Source organism: Aquila chrysaetos, chromosome 2, assembly GCF_900496995.4.
Source record: "Aquila chrysaetos chrysaetos chromosome 2, bAquChr1.4, whole genome shotgun sequence".
NCBI lineage: Eukaryota > Metazoa > Chordata > Aves > Accipitriformes > Accipitridae > Aquila > Aquila chrysaetos.
The window spans coordinates 65572376-65597975 of record NC_044005.1 but is presented as its reverse complement, the minus strand read 5'-3'; the positions used below and the strand labels follow the sequence as shown (position 1 = coordinate 65597975).

Below are 25600 nucleotides of genomic sequence, written 5' to 3'. Positions count from 1 at the left end.
CTCCCTCGTCCCCTGGGAGCCTGTACCTTAGGCTAGAAACACCCGGGGACGTTTCCGCGTGGGGGTTTTCATTCCCATCCCATATAACCCTCAACCCCGGGGTTATGTTTTTGCATTTACGTTTCCAAGCCCGAACACGAGCCGGGCGTGAGAGAGCGGAGGCTTGCTTCCCCTCCCTCCGAAGGGAAACCCGGCTCCAGGTCCGCTCCCGCCGCGCCTGGCCCCGGCCCCGCCGCCTCGCCGGGTCTCGCCGGGTCTCGCCCGCCGCTGCCCGCCGCTGCCCGCGGCTGTCCCCGGCAGTTGCCACGCTGGCAGCCTCGTAGAGGGACATTAGCCCGGTCATTTTCTGCGTCTCCTTTATTTCCTCAGTTTCTCCCTGAAATCTTTATAAATCCCCCTTTTCCAGGAGGAGTGTCCAGGCGGGTGGAAGTCTGAGCACAATGAAACCTGAGAATTTCTGTCACTCTCTGCATATGGTCCGAAGTGCTTTAATCCCAATTAGGGGCGGCTGACACACGGTCCTATTCATCCCAATCAGCTCTTGAATACATTTGCCTAGAAATGAACTTCACAAATAGACTCTCTCCTAAATGTGCCCAACAGCAAGGAAAATCGAATTGAGGCAGGGGCTCATTCTGAGGCGATCGAGGGAGAAAAGGTATGAATTTATAAGGTACACCGAAACATTGCAATTCAGCAACAAGTTTACTGACTTTTATTTGCACCATGTCAACCGAAAGAACCAAGAGATACGGTGGGGGCTGCGGGAGGGGGAGAATCCGGTTAAAAGGCAACTTTAGACAGACTTTGAATACTTTATGCGGCAAGTTTCGCCTCCAATTGAAGCTGGGCTAAAAGAAAAAAAAATCTCGGCCCCTACACTGGAATTTTTAACGAGCACAAAACGTGTTTGAATCCGATCTGGGCTGACGCTCGCGATTAACAATACGAATACCAAATCGAGCTCCTGTCATCTGCCCGGGTTCCCATAGAACCTGAATTACTATTCAAAAGCTGCTTTAATATCCCACCCGCATCTCGTCTGCACCGCACAGCTAGTTGGGGGCCGCCGGCCCGGGCCGCAGCCGCCCGGCCCCGCCGATCGGCACCGCCCGCCCGCAGCACCGGGCACCGGCAGCGCCGCGGCGGGGAGGCGGCGGCGGCGGCGGGCGGCGTCCCGGGGGAGGAAAGCGGTCGGAAAGAAAAGAAAGGAGGGGAAGGTGGTACAGGGAAGTGTTTTTGAGAAAGGGTGGCTGAAAGAGCGAAAGTGAGCGAAGTCGAGGAAGAGATATAAAGGGACTGCAAAAGAGAGAGAGGGGAAGGCAGGGAAGCATGGAGATAGGAGAGGAGAGGAGAGGAGAAAGAGAGAGAAGAGACGAGAAGAGAGGAGAGAAGAAAAGAAGAGAAAAGAAGTGAAAAGAAGAGAAAAGAAGTGAAAAGAAGAGAAAAGAAAAGAAAAGAAAAAAGAAAAGAAGAAGGAAAAGGGAAGGAAAAAGAGAAAAGACGTTCAGATCGTATTGGTGTCTTGGGTTTAAAGGGGATTCCCGTGTTTCGGGGTCTCAGCACGCCTCCCCCCCTGCCCTCCGCCCCGTTCCTTGCATCCCCATCCCCTTGCGGAGGAGCCCCCGGCCGGAGCCCCGGGGCCGGCTAGGGCAGGGCGGGGAGCCCCGGGGCAGGGCAGAGCAGGGCCGGGAGCCCTGGGGCCGGGCCGTCCCGCAGCCCGGGGAAGGGCCGCCTCGGCGGGGCAAAGCCGTTTGGGAAAAAGGTCACCCCGGGAGCCGCCGGCTGGGCTGCCCCGCCAGAGTATGGCCTGCTGAATGAACTTGCAGCATTTTGTTCAAGCCTCCGCTGCGGTGCTCCGCGGCATAATGAGCCGGGCCCTGTATACAGGCATTCATGCTGGTCTGAATGTGGTGTTGAACCTTCTCTGTGCCGGAGCGGTTTGATGGTTTGAATGGAGCTCCCTGGTGGGACATTGCTCTCTGCAACTGTGCCTCTTTGGATGACTGTTGTTCCTTAACATTCATGCCTCATTATGGGGCAACCTGTTAAATCAGGGAGAACAGTGTGCCAAAGTGTTACTCAGGGGCACCGGCAGTTCAGCGGTGGGCATAAATAAGGGCCGCCGAGGAAAATAACTTTCATCGCATCTCTGGGCAAAAGTGATCTCGCATTAATGGTGCCTCTAGTAGCCCGGTTTAAGTATATAAAGAGCGATAGTGGAATGTTTTGATTGAGTCTAAACATTGTCTTTGAATAAAGCTGAAACCATGTAATTAATGTGTCTTTTTAATAAGGGACAATACGGTCGTTCAAGCTATTTAATTTCATTTAATTTTCCATCCCATTTGCTCCAAAGGCTGCTTTTACTTTTAACACCCGGCCTTTCATGCTGCATCTTGCTCCAGTGGGCACATTAGATCGGTTTCACCCTTCCTTTTTAGGGAAGGAAAAATAAAAGAAAATGTGGTTCCTTTCCTCTTTTGTGGACAATTTATTTCACTTGGGGAACTTCAACTTTGAGCCACAGGACAGAATAAAAATTGGAGAACTGGTGTGAATGCTTCCAGAGCAAGGGCTTTTCTTTTCTGAGTGGATGGGAACCAGCCACAATCGGCTATATTAATAAATAACTTTCCTCACAGTCGGCCTTTACATGGTCCTATTGATAAAATTGTTCGCGTGTCGTTCACGCTTTTTGACTCATTAAGGCCTGGGAGGGAGCGGCTCCCGAGGCGGAGCAGTAGGGTACCTTGGTCGCCTTAAAAGCCCCCTCTCTACCTCTGCGGCTCTCGGAATTTCAACCCGGTCTCATCCTCAAGCGGCCAGGCCAGAGGTTACAGGGACATGTTCATGGCTTAAATTTATTGCCCTCAACTTCTTGTTTATCCTTTTTGCCCCATTCAGGCCGCTGATCAAAGGGGTCATCTTCAGTTCCCCACATCCTCTCTTCCCCCCCCCGGCCCCCCGCCCCCTTCCCGTCCCTGAAGGGAAAAAGGAACACCCCCCCGCCCCGCTCCCGGGACGGTCCCTGCCATTGCACCCCGGCGACGTGCGATCGATGATCATCGATGCTGCGGGGGGGCAGGCGCGACATTTATCTCGCGTGCGCGCCAATACGTGTCATTACTAAAAATACATCCATCCGCGGCCCACCCGGACTCGGCGCCGGCCAGCAGCCCCCGGAGCGGGCGGCGGCAGCGCCCGGTCCCGCTGCCGGTCCCGCCGCCGGTGCCGCCGCCGGTGCCTCCCGGCCGGTGCCGGTGCCGCCCGGCCGGTGGAGCCCGGCGCTCCCCGCCCAGCGCCCGCGGGCAGCGCCGAGGGCGGACGGGTCGGTGCGGCCAGCCCTTCGCTGCCCGCCGGCCTCCGCGGGGACGCAGAGGTTTGGGGGCTCGCCCCGGCCGTGCCAGCGGAGGCCGGTGCCGTGCGGAGGGCTGGCCGGGCGCTGCCGCCGCGGGGCCGGAGCGAGCGGCGACCGGCGTGGGCGAATGTCATGGCGGCAGCGGCGGTAGCTCGCCGGGAGGCCGAGCTGTAATTGCCGTGCCGGGCAGGGAGAGGGGAAAGAGCATCTTTGCGACGGGCAACTCGGGAGACGCGCCGCTTCAAAATCGCTCTCGTGTCCCCCCGCCCCGCGCGTCCCTGCGGCCCTTGCTCCCACTCGTGACGGCGGCAGACATAATCCAGAGTAAAGCCCACACTAGCCGTCACATGGAAAGCGACGTACCGGGGTTTATCTGGCTGAAAGCGGGGCTTCTTGAGAAGAGCCCGCTCCGTTACCTGGCACCTATCCGCAGATACGCCTCCAAACGTAGCTTTCCGGGTTTTCTTTTGAAATTTATTAGGTCTGACTATTAGGAAAAGGGCAGGGGAAAAAAAAAAAAAAAAAAGAAAAAAGCCCCATATCTGCAATTGCTTCTGAAAGCAATGGATAAAATCTGCCTGTGCAACTTCGCCGCCGGAGAAAGTTTCAGAAATCTTCTTTTTGGAGAGTTAGCGAGGTATGGAGCAGAGAAAACCTGCTAGCACGAATTAGACAGGACTATAAAAGCGAAAGTGGAAAATCGAATGTGTAACTGTACTCTTTGGTCTGACAGGCACATCCGGACTGTCGCACGTGCATAAAAAAAAAGTCGCACACCTTTCCTTTTCACCCCCTGGAAAAATCTTGGGACATTCACCCAGCCCGAATTATAAACCGACATAATCCTAGCGTCTCGTTGTATCTTAATTAAAATATTTATGCGAAGAGGAGGGACATAGACGCAGTCTGTTCCAATCGCTTCGTTCTGGCTTTATTTACAGTGGCTTTTTGTAGGTTCCACCTCCGAAAGCGGTCTCGGTGCAAGCGATTTTGCGTGCGGGAGAGGAACCTGTGGATGTATTAAACGAGGAATCCAGCTGCACGCTGTTCGCTAGAGATCTGTGTTATCTGCTGGCCGTGCCTCTCTGTTTCCTGGTGGCTGTATGTCTCTATTTCCTCCTGTCTCTATTTCTTAATCGCACGATCTACAGACACAGCTTCCCCAGCGCTCGCAGATGCAGCGGGTTGTGTTTTACAGGGGCTACGGCGGCTCATATTTTGTGCTATTCATCCTCCTTAAGGATCAAAGCTCTTCTGAACAGATTACTGGCCTGAAACCAACCCACTGAAATGGTAATATGGTCGTTCTTTAAAAAAAAAAAAAAAAAAAGTGTAGGTATTTTCTGGTGTTTTCCCATCAAGTACCTGCCCAATTTCTGTATGGCACACGCCGGGAATCAATAGAAGTTAACAAGTCCTCAAAACATTCCCCATCTCTTTGTTTAATCTCCTTTACAATAAAGCCAAGGGAAGAGAATTAAAAATCTTTGAAGTATATTAAACCTCAAAAGGCTCAGCCAAGTAGACTTAAAATAGTCACTTATTTTCCAAAACTGGTTTGTCGAGGAACAATAAAAGGAAGTAAAATTTATGGAGAAATTATACAGTGGATTTGTCACTTAAAATATCGTAACTGTCTCGGGGACAATACCCCATGCTGAGGATTAATGGTCCCTCCAGACCTTTGATTCACCAGCGCCTTTTCTTTGCCCTTGACAAATTGGATTTTTAGGAATGGGAAGGTCGCCTGGCCCATTGTCTGCCAGCCATTCACTCCGCCTGATTATGCAGGAGGGTTAGGGAAAGGCTCCATGTGACCCTCTTGGATGGGACTCCGCAGCTGCTCGAGGAGCCAAACTCTCTCACCAAACTCTGCGCCCCAGAGCATCCCCCTGCCAAGGGGTACCCCTCCTGCTCCCGTTGAAAAGCCGGCGTCCACACACCGCCGCGTCACTCTGCGGGCGGAGATACGCCTGTGCTCGTCCTCCCGCCGCTGTCACTCCGGCCCCCTTAAGTAGTTGGGGTTCCCGAGCGCTCACACCCAGAGGCAGCGATGCAAAGCAGCAGGGCTCCGGCCATCAGCGTGAGCGCGGAGAGCTGCATCCCGGCGGGGCTGCGCCTGGGTCCTGTGCCGGGCATCTTCAAACTGGGCAAGTACCTCTCAGACCGCAGGGAGCCAGGACCCAAAAAAAAGGTATTTTCCTACCGTCTCTCCTGCACCGCTGGACCTTGCTTTTTCGTTGTCTCGGGGGAAGCCGGCTTGGGAGAAGAGGCTGCTCTTCCCTCCCCTCTCTCCTCCATCCTCCCTTCTTAGAGCGAGCCAGGAAAGGGAAGGGAAGCGTTTCCAGAGCGTCCCGAGATGTCTCCTCGCGGCTTTGCCAGGAAAGCCGGCCCGCCCGTGCCCTCTCCCCCTCCTCCCCAGCGCCGGGGCCCCGCTAGCCCGGCCGGCCTCCGCGGCGAGGCCGGGGGACCCGGGGGCTCTCCCGGAGGAGCGGGCGCGCCCCCGCCTTGGACACAGACGTGCCGAAAGCGCCGCCGCCGCCCGGTGCCCGGTGCCCGGTGCCCGGTGCCGGAGGGCGCTAGTACCGCCGCCCGGCCCCCGCCCCGCGGGGCTCCGCTCACTCGGGCATTGCCCCTTCCCCGGCAGGGCCAGGACGTGCCACGGCTGGCTCCTCGCCCCTGCAGCCCCGGCGAGGCGGGGGCACGCGGCTTTCACAGCCCCCCCGGTTTTGTCCGGGGAAGGAGGGGGGCGAGAGGCAGACGCACAGATTTATTTCTGCCTTCGGCTCAGGTTCGTGCCTCCCCCGTCCCTCTCCTCGGCCGCGGATCCGCTGGCTGGGGCCGGAGGGGAGCGCGGGGCCAGCGGGCCGGGGGTCCCCCGGGGGCGGCGGCGGGGTGCGGCTCGCAGGTGTCGGGGCAGCCCAGCGCAGCTCGGCCTCCTCGCCAAGCCTCGGGCCGGCTCCTACCCCCGGAGCCGCAAACCAACCCCCACGGCCGGAGCGGGAGGGGGTGACGGCCAGCCGGCTGCCGGCTCCGGGGTCAGTCGGTGTCCGAGCTGGGAGGGAGCGAGGAGGAGGCGGTGAAGGGTGCTCGCCCCGTCCATCAGGCTCTGCAGGGGGCTGCGGAGGAGAGCCCTCCTTCCACCCCCCGGGCAGCCGCGGCTCACGCGTTCCGCTCGGATTTTTAATGCCCTTTAATTGTTTTTAAACGCTCTGCCAGCCCACTCAAATTTATTTCTCATCTGGCTCCCTTGGTTTCTCGCTTTAGACCGCTTTGTTCCGATGACTTTTATTGCACGGTCATTCAGGGAACGGGCACTTCATTTTCTCTTTGTATGGGCAAGCAGATTATGAAGTATGGGGCTACAGAGACTTTGTAGCTAAGCGGAATCCTGTCCCCTTTCCCCCTCCCCGTCTTCCGACAAGTCGTGTGTGTGGCAATTGTTTTGCACCGATTCAGAGGCTGCACAGACCCTTCCAAAAAAATAACGTCTTACCTGGACATTTAATACAGCGTTAAGCTAAACGTAGCAGCTGCGACCGAACAAGGTGCGTTTGGGCCAGTGCGGCCCAAAGGAAAAAATCCCATTTCCCCTCGCACCGCTGCAGGTCCCCGCCGGGCCCGGGCTCTTCCATCCTTACCCCCGCAGAGCAGCAACCCCCTCCAGGCCAGCCGCAGCTCTCCCAAGGCACCTGCGAGTCAAGGAAGGTCCTACCTAACGGCGGGTGAGGATGGAAGAGTCAAACAGGCGGCAAAACGGGATGCTCTCGCTGCTGCGAGATACCGGCCCGGTGTGGGAAAGCAGGCACGGCAGAGTGGGCAGGCAGGCGGGGGGGGGGGGGGGGGGGTAAGCTTTTTGCTTTCTTTCTGCTTCGTCTCGCGTGGAGGTGACAGCGGTGCCGCCTGTCTTCCAGGTGCGGATGGTGAGAGGGGAATTAGTGGATGAAGCCGGGAGCTCAGCTCTGGAGTGGATAGGGTTAATCCGGGCTGCCCGAAACTCCCAAGAGCAAACACTGGAGGCTGTTGCGGATCTGCCAGGAGGACAGGTACCCCACTCGCGGCTCCGGGCCGGCCTGGCACCGCTCTCCGCCACCTGCCTCCCCTCTCAAGCCTCCTGAAGAAGTTTCCTTTCTCCCCCTCCCAGATTTTCTACCGGGCGCTGCGAGATGTCCAGCCGGGAGAGGAGCTCACCGTCTGGTACTCCAACCCCTTGGCGCAGTGGTTTGACATCCCCGTCACGGCCACCCCGACGCACGACGAGAAAGGTACAGACGCGGGCATTCGTTTCAGAGCAACCTAATTAAATGCAACAAACCAAACCCTCTTTAACTGACACCTTTGCCGGGAGCTCAGACTGCCGTAGGCAAACGTGGGCCCTTCAAATCCGCGCCCTCAGAAAAATTAATGCCCGCACAGCTGCAGTGACTTTTAACCTGCCACCCTTTAAACTAAGACTCCATCTGCTTATATTTAAAGGGTGATCTATTAACTCGGTAGCGTATGGAAAGGCCCCTGTGCCTCGAGTCGTTCCGTCATCGGCACAATTTAATGATCTTTTGATAGGCAAATGGGATTTCTGTTGAAACAACGCTAGTGCTGTTATGCGAGACAGCAGTGTGGCTTCGTAGGTTTTCAAAATACCGCTGTCACCTTGGGTGTTCCTCGGTCAGGGCTTCAGAGCCTCTCTTCAGGCTGTCTTGTGGGCAGATTCACGTAGTCAGGTCAAAACGGGTACCGGGCAGTCCCTGTAAATTAGGATGCATTAGGTAAAAAATTAAGTCGGCGTCAAATGGACATCCGAGGAAGGGGAAGACACCCGCCTGGGACCGCTCGTTTCAATCTGCAAGCTGATTCTCAGCTGGAATTACACCGATGTTAAGAAAAATGATAAGGTGGCAGCACATTAAACAGGGGAAAAGAAGACGAAACCCCTCAGTGTTCACCCGTCGGGCTGCTCCGGCGGCGGGCCCACCCTCCCGCCGGTCCCGGCCGGGTCCCGGCGCTCCCCGGGGCGGCGGCGGCTCGGTGGGACCCGCGGGCACTCGCTCGCCTCGGGCTAAGCCCGCTCCGCCGGCGGCGAGGGCAGCCCACCCGCTCCCGCCCCAGGCAGAAGACCCTTCAGCCTGACGCTGTCCCTGAGAAGGCAGCAAGGGCACGATCCGGGGAGGGGCTGAGCCTTCCCCACCCCTCAAGGCTGGCTACTCCGCAGGGTAATCAGGATCCGGCCCGGAGGGATGCTTGCCGAAACGCCGGGCGCTGGCCGCTCACGTCCCATCCGACTCGTGCGATGGCGCAGGAGCCCAAATCCCTCCCAGTGCTGAAACTGTACCCGGAAAGGAAACTCTTGGTCACGTCTCTGTTCCCCCCCCACCAAGGGCAGTGAGGGACTGGGTCTCCGGAGGGTCACCCCCTCGAAAAGCCCGGGCTCTGGCGAAGTTTCGGCCGCAGGAAGGACACGGTGCTGGGTTCTGCCCCTCCGACCCAGCAGCCCTTGCCTGCCGACGGGTGCCAGTGCTGGTCAGGGGAAAGAAGGGCAAGAAAGGAGCTCAGGTCTGCGAGAGGCACCCAGCCTGTGGCATCTTCCTCCTCCCAACGAAGCGAGGCTTAGTTGCAGGCTGACCCTGCGGATCTGCTGCGTCTCCGGCCCCACACTTTCCAGACTAATTAATACGGACTCAGAATAAGTGTATCAAAATGCTGAAGCGCTCTTCTTTTAAGGATAGTACGCTGGAAAAAAAAAAAATCAACAAACAGTCAGGGCGGAAGAAATTCAGAGAGCTTATTTTTAAAAAACAAAACAAAACAAAACTTTGGAAATCTGTCTTTGACCCCATTTATTTGGGTTTACCGTGATGAGAAAGGGATGGTTTTAGTCTCTTTTTTTTTTTTTCTTTTTTTTTTCTTTTTTTTTACCCGAACGATGGTTGCCGGACTGGAGCTGAGCCGGGGAAAGCGCCGGGCCGGGCTCGGTGAAGCTCGGGAGGCTGCCGGTCCCCCGGTCCCGCCACGCTTTTGCCGAGGACGACTAGGGCCAAACCGCCCCGCTGGAGAGACCCGCAAAGGCAACTGAAGGCAGGAGGAGGGAGCCCGCGGGGGTGGGTGGCCGCACGCCCCTCGGTCCGTACTGCTCCTTCACCCGTTTTGCAACGCAAGTCGGAGGGATTGCGGCCGTGGTTCCCCCCCGCCTCCGCGCCCGGGCAGACACCCTCCCGCCTCCCTCCCTCCTCGACGGGGCGAAAAACCTGGTCCGACGACTTCATATCGCTGCACAGCCTGCGGACCGCCGCTCCACGGCGAGCGAGGAAGGGCTGCGCACCACGGCAAGGACGCAGGCGACGAGACGCAGGCAACAGCGCTGGATCCTCGCACGCGAGTTCGCGCCCGAGTTTCCCGCGGAGAGCGAAGCCTTCGTGTTCCACCCGCACCCGGCTGATCCCTGGCCCAAATGCTGCCTCAAAAGCCCTCCCGGGAGGCTGGTCGCGGCCAGCGTGTCCGCCTCGGTGACCCGCCGCCCCCTCCCCGGGTGCCCGGGCTGCCGCGGAGCGCATCCCCGCTCGCTTGTGCCCCACCTCACCCCCCATCGCCCCCCAAGGGACCCCCCGAAACTTGAGGAGCTGGCCCCAGGCCTGGAGCGGCCTCTCGTTTCCGTGTGGCACTTGGCCTCACCTTCGGCTTTTCGGTGCATTAACCCGGGAGTGAGGATCGGCTGGGGACGGGCAGGGTGGGCAGCCGCTCGGGGGAACTCCGGGGGCTTCTGAAACGTCTTGTCGGTGTGTTGTAGTGACCGGGAGGAACGGGAGAGAGAGAGGTGGAAACGTACGGACAGAAAAAGAGATGGAAGAAAGGAGAGGAGAAAGGGAAAGAGAAGAGGAAAGGGGAAAGGGAAAGAGAAGAGGAAAGGGGAAAGGGAAAGGGAAAAGGAAAGGGAAAGGGGGGGAAGAGAGAGAAAGAAAGGAAAGAAAAGGAAGGAAGGGAGGAAGAGAAAGAGTAAGAGAAAGAAAGAAAGAGAAAAAGGAAAAGGAAAAGGAAAAGAAAAGGGAAAAGAAAAAAGAATAAAGAAAAAGATACCCAGAGAGACGGATTGCCCGCAGAGGCAGCGTTTCACCGTCGGGGCTGGGGAGATGCTCCTCCTGGCAAGCAGGGCCAGGAGGGGGAAAGCGAAGCCTGTGCCTCTGCGGTGCCGGGCAGTCTCCAGCGCCGCGGCCACCGAGGTCTGTTCCGCTTGAGAGAAGCCGAAATGTTTAGGGGACGGGGCACAAAGGGCATTGTCCTCTGAAAGGGAACGATTACATATGGCCCATACATATCGGATATTGTCTCGCCGCGTAATGAGGGGCTCACGATCATTAGATTGGCCTTTGTTCGGTGCAGCCGACTCCCTGACATACGCTACCTCCCCTGCAAACGCCAACAGATGGGCCCCCCGACAGACGACTCGCGGCGGCAGCTGCTCCCCCCCGGCGCCCCGTCCGCGGCAGCGCAGCCCCGACCGCGCACCGCACCGCACCGCACCGCGGCACGGCGGGGGAGGGCCGGGGCGGCGGGGGCGCGGAGAGGCGGCGCGGGGAGGCGCGGGGATGCGCGGCCGCCGCTGACGGGCCCCTCCGCTTGCCTCCGCAGGGGAGGAGCGGTACATCTGCTGGTACTGCTGGAGGACCTTCAAGTACCCCAACAGCCTCAAGGCCCACGTCCACTTCCACTGCGCGCTGAGCCACGGCCGGCCCTTCCTCCACCACGACCACGGCCGGCCCGCCGCCGCCGCCTTCGGTCTCCCGCCCAAGGAGCCGCCGGCCGCCGCGCTGCGCGGCCACCCGCCCCCCGGCTGCGGCCCGCGGGAGGCCGTCAAGCGGGAGGCCGCCGCCGCCGCCGCCGCCGCCGCCTCCCCGCCGCTCGCCAAGCCGGGGCTGCCCAAGCGGCCGGCGGGCAAGGAGGAGCAGGAGCACGCCCTGGACATGAGCGTGGGGGCCGCCCGCGGGCCGGGCCCGCTGCTGGGGCCGGCGGGCGGCAACGGGCTGGCGCTCTGCCCCGGGGCGCGCTCGGCCTTCCGCCCCGCCGGGCCGCTGCGGGAGGAGGCGCGGGGCGCCGCCGCCCTCGGCTTCTCCAAGCTGCTGGGGGGGCTGAAGGCGGGGCGCGCCGCCGCCGAGGCGCCGCCCAAGTGCGGGGCGCTGCCGGGCGAGGCCGCCCCCCCGGCGGCGGCGGCGGCGGCGGCGGCGGCGGCGGCTGCGGCGGCGGCGGCGGCGGGGCTGGCGTGCGGCGGCGGGCTGCGCGCCTTCCCGCTGCTCTCGCCCCTGGAGGAGGCCTCGGCCTTCCGGCAGGTGGAGCGGGGGCTGCCCGCCGCCGCCGCCGCCCTGCCGCCCGCCCGCTACCCGCCGCTGCCCGGCGGCGCGCTGGAGCGCTTCGCGCTGCCGCCCTTCGAGGGGCTGAAGGCGTACGCGGGGGAGTGCGGGCTGCCGGTGATGCCGCTCACCGTCTACAACGGGGAGCTGCTCTACGGCGCCGCGCCCTACTACCCGCTGAAGCTGCACCTCGGCGGCCTCCTCAAGTACCCCGAGTCGGTGTCGTACTTCGGGGGGCCGGCGGCCGGGCTGCACCCCGCCGAGCTGGGCTCGCTGGCCGGCATCGACCGGGAGATCGCCATGCACACGCAGCAGCTCTCCGAGCTGGCGGCCGAGAAGGGCCGCGGGCGGCTGGAGGCGCTGCCGGCGGGGGCGGCGGCGGCGGCCGGCGGGAAGCCCAAGACCGGGCACCTCTGCCTCTACTGCGGGAAGCTCTACTCCCGCAAGTACGGGCTGAAGATCCACATGCGGACTCACACCGGCTACAAGCCGCTCAAGTGCAAGGTCTGCCTGCGGCCCTTCGGGGACCCCAGCAACCTCAACAAGCACATCCGCCTGCACGCCGAGGGCAACACGCCCTACCGCTGCGAGTACTGCGGCAAGGTGCTGGTGCGGCGCCGCGACCTGGAGCGGCACGTCAAGTCCCGGCACCCGGGGCAGAGCCTCGGCAAGGCGGCCGAGGACAAGAGTGACTCTGGCTACGCGCACCCCGAGCAGGAGCAAAAGACTGACAACGAGAGCGACGTGGACGTCTGCTTCACCGACGACCAGAGCGACCCGGAGAGCGGCAGCAGGAACCGCGAGCAGTGATGCAGGAGGCGGGCGCGGCGGCGGCGGCGGCGGCGGGGGGCGCGATGCAGCCCCCCCCCCCCCCTTACTCTGAGCTCCCGGCCTCCCGGGGCGGTCCCACGGGAGGCCGTGTCGCGGGGGAGAGCCGGCTGGCAGGCACCCACCCGCCGGCGGCGGCGGCGGCGGGGCGGCCGGGACTGCGCGCTCGTCGGGGGCGTCCCCGGGTTCCCGCCGCGGGGCCGGGAGAAGGTGGGGGGGGACGGGGACAAGGGGGAATGGGCCAAGGGGGGCGAAACCCTGGCGGGCCCGGGATCCCACCGGAGAGGCACCGCTTCCCCGTAGGCGCCCGTATTTCAGTGGCCATATATTTTTATTGTACCTTTGTGTCGAGGAAATTGTGCCTTTTGGAAACGATTTTTTTCTATGTGCTCTCCCGTCACTTGGTCCAGCGGTCCGAGCCGTGGGGCTCAGCAGCGGTCCCGGGTCTGCAAGCGCCTCTGGCATCTGTACACTTTATTTGACACCTCAGGTGTGCTTTCTCGGGTCTTAAAGCAATACCAACAGCTTTTTGGAAAGAAAGAGAAAAAAAAAAAAGGCGACAAAAAGCCACACTTGCAGCACTGAAGAGATTCGCATAGGATAACAGGTGCACCATTTGATCAAGTTGCAATTATTTATAACAGATAATATTTGAGTAACAAATGTAAAATAAATATTGAAAAGCATGAATCTAAAAGCACGCACTATATACTTTTAAAGGAAACACACTCTCTGTTTGGTAGAATACAAATGTGGTGTATGTTTGTTTTCTAATGAATGATGTACAGTGGATACAGTATTTTGGTCTTGGTTCCAGTTTGTCATGCGATTTTTAAAAAAAAAATAAAGTTACTGACAAACTACTGTTTGTCTAGTTGTTCACTGAAGTGCTGTCAGCAGGAATTCTCCATAACGCTTCTGATGATTGGGAGCTCGGCCCAGATCCCGCTGTATTCAGCGTCTTTGGGTCAAGCTCTAAAGAATTTGCCCCTGAATATTTCGTCTGAGCGTTTTCCTTCTCTCACTGGGCACAACAAACCAGAAAACTCCAAACAAAATCCAATCCGTTCTTCCCTGTGCCTACGACTTTTGGAAAACATTTTTTTTTTTTTTTTTTCCCACGGGGCCAGCGCAGGCATGTTAAAGGCTGGGCATGATTAGTCTGCTTTATCTGTTTGTGCTCTGTCAAATCTGCCCCTTTTGCAAACACTCTGCGTTAGAATCATTGTTACTTTTATCCAAGGGAAAAAAAATATCTCCTTATACTGTTGGTATGAAAAAGCTGAAACGCATTCAACTTAAAAAAGACTGTCAGAAAAATATCTGTTTCCCCTGGAAAATCCTCCAGGTCACCACGCGAAAAGATGCAACGCTGCCGATAGCGACCCGCCGGCTGTGCGGGTCTCCCCGCTCGGCTCCGAGCTGGTGCTTTCCGTGGGAGGTGGCACTCGGGCAGGCGGAGGAGACAGGAGGGAGCCCCGCTTCTGGATTTTGCGTGGCTCACAACTCTGGAGCAGATGGTAGGTTTCTTCCACGGATGCGGAGAGTTAGAAGGCTGTGAGTTTCCAGGGTCGGGCCCCATTTCAGTCCAGGCTGTAGGTGATGCAATGTAAAATACAAACAAATTACTTCCAGCATCTGAAAGAATCTCAGCTACAAAGCTGAAAGAAGCTCGGATACAAAATCGATCCTCCGTTTGCCCACTTAAGGCTAAACGCGCTTGACAGTAATAGGAAAGGGGAATTCAAATGCCAGGCTTGGAATTCCTTTAAAGGTTTGATTTAGATTCCAAAGCTGTAGGATTTAGCACTGTTTTTTGTCTGGGCTGGTGCACTAAATACCCACTTACTCGACTCGCTTTTATCCCAGGACGCAAGTTGTGTTTCTGTCATGAAAGTAAATGGAAAAGGTCTCTCCTGTGGAGAGCAGGATCTTCCCCGTCTGCCGGTGGAGTCGAAAGCCCTCTGGTCCTTTACAGCACCGGCAGCGGGACCCGGAATTTAGACGGCCAGTTCTTTATTTCAATATTTATCTGTTGCCTTCCCAAAGGAAGACACCCACCATGGAGCTGCTGCCGGGGAGAGACGCGTCATGCACGCTATGAGGTCGCGCGAAGGGTAGAATAATAAAAGTGTGATCCGGGAATTATTTCCATGTCACTGGAGTTTGTGTGTTTTAATAGAAGTGTCCCATCGAATCGTCCTGCTCGGGCTACCTTTACAAAAAAAAAGGTACTCCGCGCAGTCAATTCCTGTCAATTAACGGTCTGTATATCTAGAAATTAGTGTATTCTTTGAGTTAAGAAACAACGATAAGCCGGAGTAAATACAACCGACCGCAAACAACCGAAGTCGAGAACAAAACAAAACACCAAAACATCAGAACAAAATATGTTTTGCTTTAAAAAAAAAAGACCAAAACCAACAAAACCCCCGAACACCTGCTATGCAGCGGCTGCAGGGAAATACAAAATACGGGGGGAGACGCAGGGAGAAGTTCTACCAGATTCCAGTTTTGGGGCCCCATCCCTGCGACGTCCCTCGAGCGCTCCAGCACGGAGTCCAGCGGGTGCGTGTGCGGGGGCAGGGGGCGAGCGCCGGTCACCCGCCCGGGATGCGCACCGGCCCGGCGGGACTCTCCCGCGGGCGCTGCCCGGCCCGAGCCGCCGGCCGCGCTGCCGCTCCCCCCGGGCGGCTCTGTGGGGCCCAGCGGGAGCACGGCGGGGGTCCTGCGCGGGGCCACCGCGCTCGGCTGCGGCTTCCGATCTGTCAGCTGGGCGCTGCGCTGCCACAGCCCTCTCGTCACAAGAGCTGGTTGACTGTTGCCATTTTTAAATTTTCTTCTGGTTTTAATATGTTTTTTGTTTTATTGTTTTACTTTATTTATTTTATTTTATTCAATTTTGCTTTATTCTTAGATTATTTTACTTCATTCAATTTTATTAATTTTGTTTTATTTTGTTTTGTTTTGTTCAATTTTGTTTTGTTCAATTCTGTTTTGTTTTGTTTTGCTCAATTTCGTTTCGTTTTGTTTTATCGTCCCGCTCGGGCCGGGGATGAGGCGACAGCCGAAGGTTCTCCCGACACCTCCGTGATCTGGGCAGCGTGCGTCGGCAGCCCGGGCCGCAGCCGGGGCCGGGGCAAGAAGCAGCTCGGGGGACTAGCAGGCGCGGATCAGCGAGCTCAGGGCTCGCCCTTCGCCGGGCCGCGGGCCCCGGGCGGGCGGCGGGTCCCGGGCGCCGCTGGCCGCCCCCGCGCCCTCCGGCGGCACGGGCCCTGATTGGCTGAGCTCCCCGGCGGCCCGCGCCCCTATTGGCCGGCCCGCGATCGGCGCCGCCGCCCCGAGGGGCCGGCGGGGCCGGGGCGGTGCGGGCGGCGGCGGGGGCGGGAGGCCGAGGGGCGTCCTCCGGGGGGCTCGGCCGGTTTGCCTGTGGCCTGGCGGACTGCACCTCGTGGGGTCTTCGAGCCACATGCCGGTCATGGCGGTTCCTGCGGGTTCCCCGGAGGCGAGTTTGGGTCTGAAGGGAGGCGGAAAACCCGCAGGGCGGAGGTTAGGCGCGGAGCTGATGGCAGACCCGGCCTTGGCACCCAGTATGCTCTGGGTTTTGCGTTCGTAGCATCTCTCAGTCTACCATTGCTGCTGGCTGGCTGCCATAGTGACCACCATTTGCAACTAGGTTAAAAAAAAAAAAGAGCAACAACCGGTTTTAGTTTCTGAATTTGTCATTATTGGCAGCTGCGGTAAAGTATGGCCTCCGCATTTTATAATACGGAGAAAATAACTAATCCCATTTACAGGAAAAAAGAGCTTTCTAGATGAGAACAACATACTGTTTTGATCCCTGCAAAGTGGAAAGCGTAGGCAGAAAGAATGGTGGTGAGGCTGAAGAAAAATTATCACCTTAAAATGTTACTCATTGAGAGGTTTGTTTGCTCAAGGGCCATAGAGCTTAAATGACAAGATTTCCCTATTTTATTTTCTATGGGAGGACTCGGGTCTTCTGAGTAAAGTTGAACACAGAATAATGAAAAGCTGCAGTTTGCGAGTGAAGAATAGAGCATTATTTGCTTGCTGGAAGTCAAGAGCGAAGAAGAATACATACGCTGGGATGGCTTTTGGACATTATTAGAAACTAGTCTAAAAATTCTGGAAACTGGTCTTTCAGTTTCCAAAAATTCATGCTCAGCCTCAGGTATTCTTGTAAAAACAATTGATTTGAGTAACCTCCAATTTTTAAAATTTGAGAAACAGTTTTTTGATGGTTTTTGACTGGCCCTTTACCAACCTGTTCATACAAACAGCATCAAGAAGTCTCGGTGCATCTGGCAGGAGGTGCGGAGCATTGCCAAGCAGCAGCTTTTACAGATCTTGGGGGTAATTTTAATTTCCAATGGATCTTGGTTTTGGTATGAAACTCTGCCATGTATCTTACTAGTTAATGCTGTAATTACTGTTGTGTCGATAGTCCAAGGATGCACATGGGAGATCAATGGCACTGTGAATGACCAAGCTGTAGGGCAGGGTCTTACAGACTGGGGGTCTAGGTCTTACTCCTCTAAACTTGCTGAATGGGTTTAAACACAAGACTTGAGTTTACAGCTTTAAACAACCCAACAAACTACCTGATTTTGCAAAAGTGTTGAATACCTGCTCCTCCCAGTGAAGCTAGTGGGACTGATTTAAAATTTGCCAGGTTCTTTGACACACAAGTGAGATAGATGTAGTCTGCTATAATGCAAATGAGTTTAGATTTTGGACTGCTTGCTAGTACAATACTCAGGGAGGACTTGATCACTTCTGAGCAAGGCAATGGCTCTATATACTGAAAGGGATATAGTTTCAAAGTTTTTTGCATTAAGCTCTTATTTTAAATTCGCACATGCACAGATGTGATCTGATCAGAAAGCTCTGCTACAGGTATGAAAACATGCATGTTCTTAAGGGTCCCTCTTCTATGGCTGCAACTTTGATGTGGCAAAAAATGATTTATTGATTCAGAAAAACCTATGAATTCATTTGCGTGCATTCATGCTGAAAATATTTTCAGGGAACTGTTTTTCTATTTTCACTAGAAGTTATGGGCTTGGAAGTACATTTTTAAATAGTCGCTGTATTTGTAAGCTGTATTTTCAATACCAAAAAAAAATCCCCAGTCCTGCACCTGATGAAGTGAGCAGCAAGCCTTGGGTTCAAACTTCCTGTGTGACCAGGAGACATGAGGATGGGAGAAAATCTAACTGCACTTGGCTTCAGGTCAGAGAATGGTGAAGGTCAAGGATTGTCTTTGATCTTTTTTGTTTCCTCAAAACTGTCTGAAAAGAATGATTTTAAACTTGTCTGTGAGCAGTTACTTTCTGAGTTATCACCTGAAGGTAAAGAGCAACATGTCAAGGTCAGGTTCAAGCTCACTGGAGTTCATTGGACCATAGCAGATAAAATCTCGGAGCAACAAAATGCTTTCAGGTATATTCAAAGTCAATCCAATGAGGAATGATTCCCTACAGGATGCGGGATATTATAAACTTGTATTTTACATGAAACAGGAGAAAGAAGTTTCATAGCAACTGAAAAAATGTAGTTGAAGAAATGGATCACTAGGTCTGAGGTATATATCCAGAGATGTTTAGAGCTGAAATTCTGAAATATTATGGAAAACTATGAACAAAGTTCACAAGGTTTTTCTGTAGACTTGCAGCTGGGTGTGGCTTTTTGATATTTAATGTTTCATAATTTTTTTATTTGTTCTGCTTTGGAATGAATTATCCTGTTTCAAGGGTAATGGAAGGGCTTGTGTTTATATTCTTTTTTAGAAATTGTAGACTGCTTGCTCCTGAGGAGAGTGATTTGGTACCAGGTAATTTGAAGTCCTGATCTGAAATGGCGAAAATGTGATTTAGAAAGACAACATCAATAAACTAAGGTTCAGAGCACTAAGGAATAATTCATAGCTTTTTTGCTGTTTGTATCACTTTAGCCTCATTCAGATGAATAAACAGGTGCAGGGGGAAAACATTAGGAAGAATGGGCAGAGGTGAAGCCTTTATACTCCTTTGTAGTTTGTAAAACCTGCTGGTGAGCCAGAGCAGCTGGAGCCTGTCTTTAACTTTGGAGCATATGACTGGTTCTTATACCATGAGCAATTTTTTTTTTTTTTTGGCTCTCTATTCAGAAAATTGGAGTACTAAAAATACATTTCTGCTCTGAGTCCTGTTTATCTGTGTAGAACTTCCACTTTTCCATTTTCCAGTACTCTAAACTATGCAGTAGCTCACCAAAAGAAATGATCAAAAAAGCAGACACTGTATTTTTTTAGTATATTTAAAAAAAAAATCAAAGAGGCTAGATATGCTGGGGTTTTCAGAGGTACTTCACCAAAGATCCCGCAAGCCACAGCACAGGGCAAAAGCATCCTGTTGAGAATGCACATTTGCAGCTAAGCAGCAACTTAAGATTGCGTCCAAATAGCTATGTGACTGATGGTTGGCCTACAGTTTGTGCTTTTTATCTGTTGAGAGCGCCCCTCCTTGTAGAAATAAGCAAAGTAGATGTTTCTTGATTGAAACAAAGGACTCTGGGGACCATCTTCAGCCTCTGGTCTGAGTTCAGCAGGATTCCGGTCGGGGCTCGCAGCACCCTGTGGCCCACAGTGATAGTTCTTTGGGTCAGCGCCCGTAAGGAAAACTACTGCAGCTTTGCACGGGCCAGAATTCACTGCATCAATACACTGAAATTTTGTGGGCTATTTTTCTTTTTTTCCTTTCTGTTTTTAAAGCAGTAACTTAATTTAACATCCCTTTGTTTTGTGTTGTTGACAGCCAGCTTGCTGACAATAATGCCTTTTGGACAAAGTAGAGAGAGGAAGTGAAATAGTTTTTCAATGCTTTAGTGTGAGACTTAAGAAACCATAAACAAGTTTGTTATATTAAATTATTTCAGTGGTTCCATAACAGATTGTATGTTAAAGTCAAATGAGGCAGCTTAGCTATTGAAGAAATGAAGGAGAGTTAAGTTCCTGAATGATTTAATCCTGAATGATTTAATAATGAATTAATTTTAGTGTCGTGTGGGCCAACAAAGTTGCTTAAGCTTAATTTTTTGAGGCAGCCTGTATTAATTTTAGAATATGCCTCTATGCTTTGCCACGATCTTCCAAAAACTTTAAAAAGCAACAGAGACACTTAGAATTTCAGGAATATATATATATATATATATTTTTTTTTTTTTTGTAATTGAGTAATAAATAGGAAAGAAATGTATAATTTTTGTTCCTGAATGAAATTTGTTGGGAACAATAACTCATGCTTTTTTCATAGCTAATGAAAAAAAAGACCTGTTGTAAGGGTATATATAAAGCAGGTGAAAAATATAATTAGCAAATTAAAACACTATACGATGATGCAGAGAATTATTTTTCTCAATTATTAAGTGCAATGTTTATCTTAAGTTAGAAGAATTTGTATATAAAACACAATCCTTATCTCTGATTATATGCATCTCTTCCACAAAGGTCTGATTCACCACACTTCAAATGAGACCTTCCTGCTTCTTGCTCTCAGCTTAGTGTTTTGGAAATAAATGAATTTTAATGCAGTGCAGAAACTAATAGTAAACGAGAATCCATAGTTAGAAGGGTTTCCTCAGATGGTTCTTTTCAAATGTTCGTTATGTTTAAAGCCAAGCTACACATTTGTAAAAACAGGAATACATTTCGCTGATTGAGATGTATCGTGTAAGAAAAGGAACAGATCATTTTTGCTTTTAAAATGCCTTCCTCTTTTACGCAGCAGATGGTGCTAGATTGTGAATATATGTCAATTTGATTTATTTATAGTCTGAAGAATATACGGTGAAAGACATGGCATGTACAATGTTCAAATAGACTACACAGCAAAGTGATCTTTATAAACTCATTTGTTTTGGCACAGTCTTCTGTGGTGTGCATGCTTTTCCTGATGTCTCCTCTGCACCCTTCCAAGATTTTCAGAATTGCTTCTATCTATCGTGCTTATGAAAGATGCCAAAACTAACAAGGAACTGAGTGACAGAATTACAGTCGGTTATAAAAGGTACCTTTTATCCAAAGAATATGTATGGCAGAGGTATTAAGAAACAGCATCCCAAAAGCAGTAACTTTCCTGATCCGAGCCTGTGGATCCAGCACTGCTGGACTTAGGGTTGGCAGGTACAGCCATGCTGCTAAAAAGACAAGCCAGACTCCAGCTGCCTACAAATCCTGTCTACCCTTTTGGCATGTGACAGGACCCTTTCTAGAGTGGACTCTGGAGGGAGTTTTTCTGTCATACGCTGGCTGTATGATGCATTTCCATGAAAAAGAGGTATTTAGGCATCCACAGAAGGCTGCATGTTTAGCCTTGCACTCAGACTGCCCCTCCGTAGGTCTTTGGGCTCACCTAAAGTGCCTGTTCGCAGCCTGGCACCTAAAGTTGCTGGAGGTAAAAGAGCTGCAGAAGTGACCATACACAACTATCGAAGCGTAGGATGCCACACGGCTTCTAACGTTATCCTGCCCTTGGGCTCTCCTGCCCACATCCAGCACGAGGCGTTGTTAGAGTACAGTCAGCTCTAGTCACGTCACCTGTACCTCAGCATAATCGAATTTGTTGGCTGAAGCATTACTCAAGAAGCTCCGTGTCTGACTCTTGAGGATTTACAATGGACATTTGGTGCGTAACTTTTTGGGGCTCTTTTGAAAATTCCAGGTGCAGTAGTTAGCAAAAAATTTGTCCCTTGATGGTAAGAACCTTTGTTGGAGTCTGTTAGCTTAGATCCTGGAAAGACACTTCTGCTTTTAGGAAGGCATAGATCAAGAGAGATGCAAAGTTATAGCTCATTTGCCTTACCCAAGACCTAGAGGATGGAAGAGGCAGTGTCACTGCAGCCTTTCCAGGGACCTTTTCTGGAATGGAGAAATACCCTTTGGGGATCCTTTGTCAGGTGCTGATTAGATATTCAACAGAGAAAAAAGCCTGCTCAAACACTGAGGAAAACTAGGATTTATTTGCAAAGACGTTCTAAAATATCACCCCAGAAGGCACGTCTGGCGATCAGTGCTGTTTTCTGGTGGTCAGTGCGTTGGCAGCTATGAAAAACTAAATTAGTGGATTAGTAAACTAGAGACTAGTGGGGTTTCCAAAAGCACGACAGAATTGTTTAATCTTATCAAAGAAGTGGTTACTAAAGCAACTGCAGGAAGTTTAATCACTGAACTGCAGTTAATGTCAGTATATCCAGGTGTTGCTGAAATTCCTCAGAAGTGAGGCCTCGATCACAATAATGGCATAATTATTTAATGACTCTGCAAATGGGGAAAACAATATGAAGAACAGTCCTGAGTCTTGGATCACCCGAGTCATTCTCTCAGAAAGACAATTAAAGTGTTACCCAAATTCATATCGTATTAAGGTTTTTTATATCTTTCCCTCAGTGTGAATGTTTATGGAGAAATCTCTTGTATTTTTCTTTCCACATACAGTTCAGACTCCTTCTTCTTTCCTTCAAAGTCTTGTGCAAATTAGCTCCCGTCTGTCTGTCTTTTTCTACCTTCTAGCCCATTTCTTGCCTGCCTTGCCTTGCTCAAGCTGCCCCGTTTTCCCCTTTTCCTACTCCCTACCTCTGATTTATTTTCTGGCAACCTCTTTTTTTTTTTTTAATTTTGCAAGTTGCTAGTTAAAAGCCTTATGGGACCACAAGTGTCTTGTTTTCCCTAGTGGAGAAGATTAAAGTGTAAAAAGAAAGAAATCATACAAGAATAATGTGCCAGTTCTGTGTACTCTGTATGGACCTTGCCCAAATGAACTATATGTAAGTAATGACTCTCTACTTGATAAAATAAAAAATGCTCAATTGTGCCACATACTCATGTTGGACCATATTATATTGTTAATAATGGAAATGCATCTTACCCCCTGCTAGACCAAGTCCTTGTCAGGGGCTTGTTCTTTGGGAACAGGGAAGGTGTCACAGAAACTGAATCAAGCAGAAGAAAACAAAAGTTACGAGAAAAACGGTAAGCAATAATGATGTTGAGCTAAAGCTAGTTGGTGCAGATGTTGTAGAGGAGTTACAGCACCATTTGATTAGACCCTGGATATCATACATGAAAGATTTCTTAAATAAAAATCACCGATAGCTTACTTCAGTACTCTTTAGCAGAATTAGCTCTTCTTAAGTTAGTTCTTTAGTAGAGTTTAACTTGAGTTTTAGCTCTTTAGTAGGGTTTAAATTGAGTTAGCTCTTTAGTAGAGTTAGCTCTGTTGAAGAAGCCAAGCCAGTTTGTAGTCCTTACTTGAGTTACTGGGTCAAGTTTTAAGTCCTGAGGAGCAGGATATATTAATTTGGGTCCTTTGTATTGCTAATACACAGATAGACCTTCTTAACCAAAGCCAGCTTGCACTTGCCCCCTTTTGTCTATTTCCAAACCATTTTTTAAACCAGCTTTTTCATGCCGGGTGATCTCTTTCTACATTTTACATTGCAAAACATTCCAGAATGTCCGATGACATTAGCATCGAGCATTTTTCTCTGGCCTTGGATTGGATCAAGTAGGAACCCATACTGGACTCTCCAGCTTTTGTAAACATTGTTTAAACAATTTTAACACTGTTTCTACAAAATTGTTATATGCCCACAATAATTCCACTGCAAATGTGACTGCAATAACCACTTTTTTTGTCATAATTCTGGTTTTCTCAGATGCCTTCAAAATTACCTACTCAGGAAGATGTCTTAAGTGTGCACAACAATGAAGATTTTTATGTTTGTATGATTAATTTTCAGTTCTGCCCTTCTGCAGCTCCAAGCTTTGCTTTACACCCGTTCCTGCTTGTCCTGGTTTCAGCTGGGATAGAGTTAATTTTCTTTCTAGTAGCTGGTATGGTGTTGTGTTATGGGTTCAGTATGAGAAGAATGTTGATAACACACTGATGTTTTCAGTTGTTGCTAAGTAGTGTTTAGACTAAGCCAAGGATTTTTCAGCTTCTCATGCCCAGCCAGCGAGAAAGCTGGAGGGGCACAAGGAGTTGGGAGGGGACACAGCCAGGGCAGCTGAGCCAAACTGGCCAACAGGGTATTCCATACCATGTGACGTCATGCCCGGTATATACACCGGGGGGAGTTGGCCTGGGGGGGATTGCTGCTCGGGAACTGACTGGGCATTGGTTGGCAGGTGGTGACCAATTCCATTGTGCATCACTTGTTTTGTATATTCCAATTCTTTATTATTATTATTATTATTGTTAATATTATTATTATCATTACTGGTTTCTTCCTTTCTGTCCTATTAAACTGTTCTTATCTGAACCCACGAGTTTTACTTTTTTTTTTCCAATTCTCTCCCCCATCCCACTGGGTGGAGGGGAGTGAGTGAGCGGTTGTGTGGTGCTTAGTTACCAGCTGGGGTTAAACCATGACACTGCTCCTTCCTGTAAGAGATACGCATTCTCCTTTGTAGATTCCATTAGAAAAACAGCCCAAAGATCTTAGGAAAAGTTTGAGCAAAATGATTTTTTCAGGGTTTTTGTGTAAGAGGGCAGCTTGACTCAGGTTGTTCTAACAGTTTTTTTTCCTGGCTGCCTAGGCAATTAGTCCTCAGTTTTAATGGCTCAGAAGGAGACATCTGGGTTTTGTGGGATCTGTTTCCTTTGAGAGACATCTCCGGACATTGCTTTCTTTCCCTGAGACTTCTGCCCTCAGCTCAGTGGATTAAGCCTGACTCTGTCTGTAAGTGGCCAACTTGCGGGTGTTTGAAACCAAGAGGCAGATCACTCTATGAAATGAGTTAGTTAGATAATCATGGGGTATTAAAGGGGTGTTAAGAGAGCCTGCTCTTTGCCCATGATCTCTTTGAGTAGGAATTATGGTATCAGAGTGCAATGGAGGTTTCTGGCAAAAATAAAATAAGTCTTATTTGTTGACATGTGTCTTGTCTCTTGAATTGGTGCCCTGGGGAAGGACCTTAGCTTCAGGATTCAACCAAACATACACTAATCAGAGAAGGCCCCTGATTCCCCACCAGCCTTGGCCATGTCCCTGGGTAACAGTGAGCGCTACTGATGCTGAGCCAGGCTCACAGGCTCCCTCCGAGGAGAGGGAGCCTAGGCTTGAGGACACATGCTGGGGAGATGACAAATGAACACCATGAGATGTGACAGTGTGCCGCATCCTTGCAGGAGCCTCCTGCATTGGGATGAGCCGGTCCTACAGAGCAGATGTTCACTGCTCTGTATGTCTTGTCAATAATTCAAAGCATGGGAAGAGCACAGAAAAGCTGATAACTCACTGAACTCTCCTGTTTCCAATGGTCCTCTTTCCTAGCCCCTGGTTTATAACAAAAAGTAATGACACATCTGTTATAAAGGCTGTGAAGAATGCACATGGTACAGCAATGACTATGGAGAGCCCAGGAGAAGGAGGCTTGCCAAGTGTGCAGTAAGATCTCACAGGACAGGTGAGACATTGTCGTGGTTTAACCCCAGCCAGCAACTAAGCACCACGCAGCCGCTCACTCACTCCCCCCCACCCAGTGGGATGGGGGAGAAAATCGGGAAAAAGAAGCAAAACCCACGGGTTGAGATAAGAACAGTTTAATAGAACAGAAAAGAAGAAACGAATAATGATAATGATAACACTAATAAAATGACAACAGCACTAATGAAAGGATTGGAATGTACAAATGATGTGCAGTGCAATTGCTCACCACCCGCCGACCGGCACCCAGCTAGTCCCCCAGCGGCGATTCCCCCCCGCCACTTCCCAGTTCCTATACTAGATGGGACGTCCCATGGTATGGAATACCCCGTTGGCCAGTTTGGGTCAGCTGTCCTGGCTGTGTCCTGTGCCAACTTCTTGTGCCCCTCCAGCTTTCTCGCTGGCTGGGCATGAGAAGCTGAAAAATCCTTGACATTAGTCTAAACACTACTAGCAGCAACTGAAAACATCAGTGTTATCAACATTCTTCTCATACTGAACTCAAAACATAGCACCGTACCAGCTACTAGGAAGACAGTTAACTCTATCCCAGCTGAAACTAGGACAAACATGTTTGGGGCGGTATGGA

General features: G+C 52.1%; 1 protein-coding gene across 4 annotated transcripts; it reads left to right on the top strand.

The window, feature by feature from the left end:
- Positions 1 to 5140: 5140 nt before the first annotated feature.
- Positions 5141 to 24958, top strand: PRDM13 (PR/SET domain 13). Of its 4 annotated transcripts, XM_030002370.1 has the most exons (6): positions 5141 to 5555; positions 7276 to 7407; positions 7482 to 7626; positions 10982 to 11731; positions 11762 to 12710; positions 24948 to 24958. In XM_030002370.1, the coding sequence occupies exons 1-5, from the start codon at positions 5415 to 5417 to the stop codon at positions 12505 to 12507; spliced, it is 1914 nt and encodes a 637-aa protein (XP_029858230.1). In that variant the 5' UTR covers positions 5141 to 5414; the 3' UTR covers positions 12508 to 12710; positions 24948 to 24958. The 4 variants fall into 4 exon arrangements, with proteins under 4 accessions (XP_029858230.1, XP_029858215.1, XP_029858223.1 ...); XM_030002355.1 differs by having other exon boundaries at positions 5142 to 5555; positions 10982 to 12710; XM_030002363.1 differs by having other exon boundaries at positions 5149 to 5555; positions 7506 to 7626; positions 10982 to 12710.
- Positions 24959 to 25600: the final 642 nt, after the last annotated feature.

What these genes read in the sequence shown, in the direction of transcription:
- PRDM13 (XM_030002355.1), top strand. Translation starts at nt 5,415, where the DNA reads ATGCAAAGCAGCAGGGCTCCGGCCATCAGCGTGAGCGCGGAGAGCTGC. An exon ending in CGGATCTGCCAGGAGGACAG is followed by an intron (nt 7,408 to 7,481) that starts GTACCCCACTCG and finishes AGCCTCCTGAAG; the next exon opens with AAGTTTCCTTTCTCCCCCTC. An exon ending in CCCGACGCACGACGAGAAAG is followed by an intron (nt 7,627 to 10,981) that starts GTACAGACGCGG and finishes TTGCCTCCGCAG; the next exon opens with GGGAGGAGCGGTACATCTGC.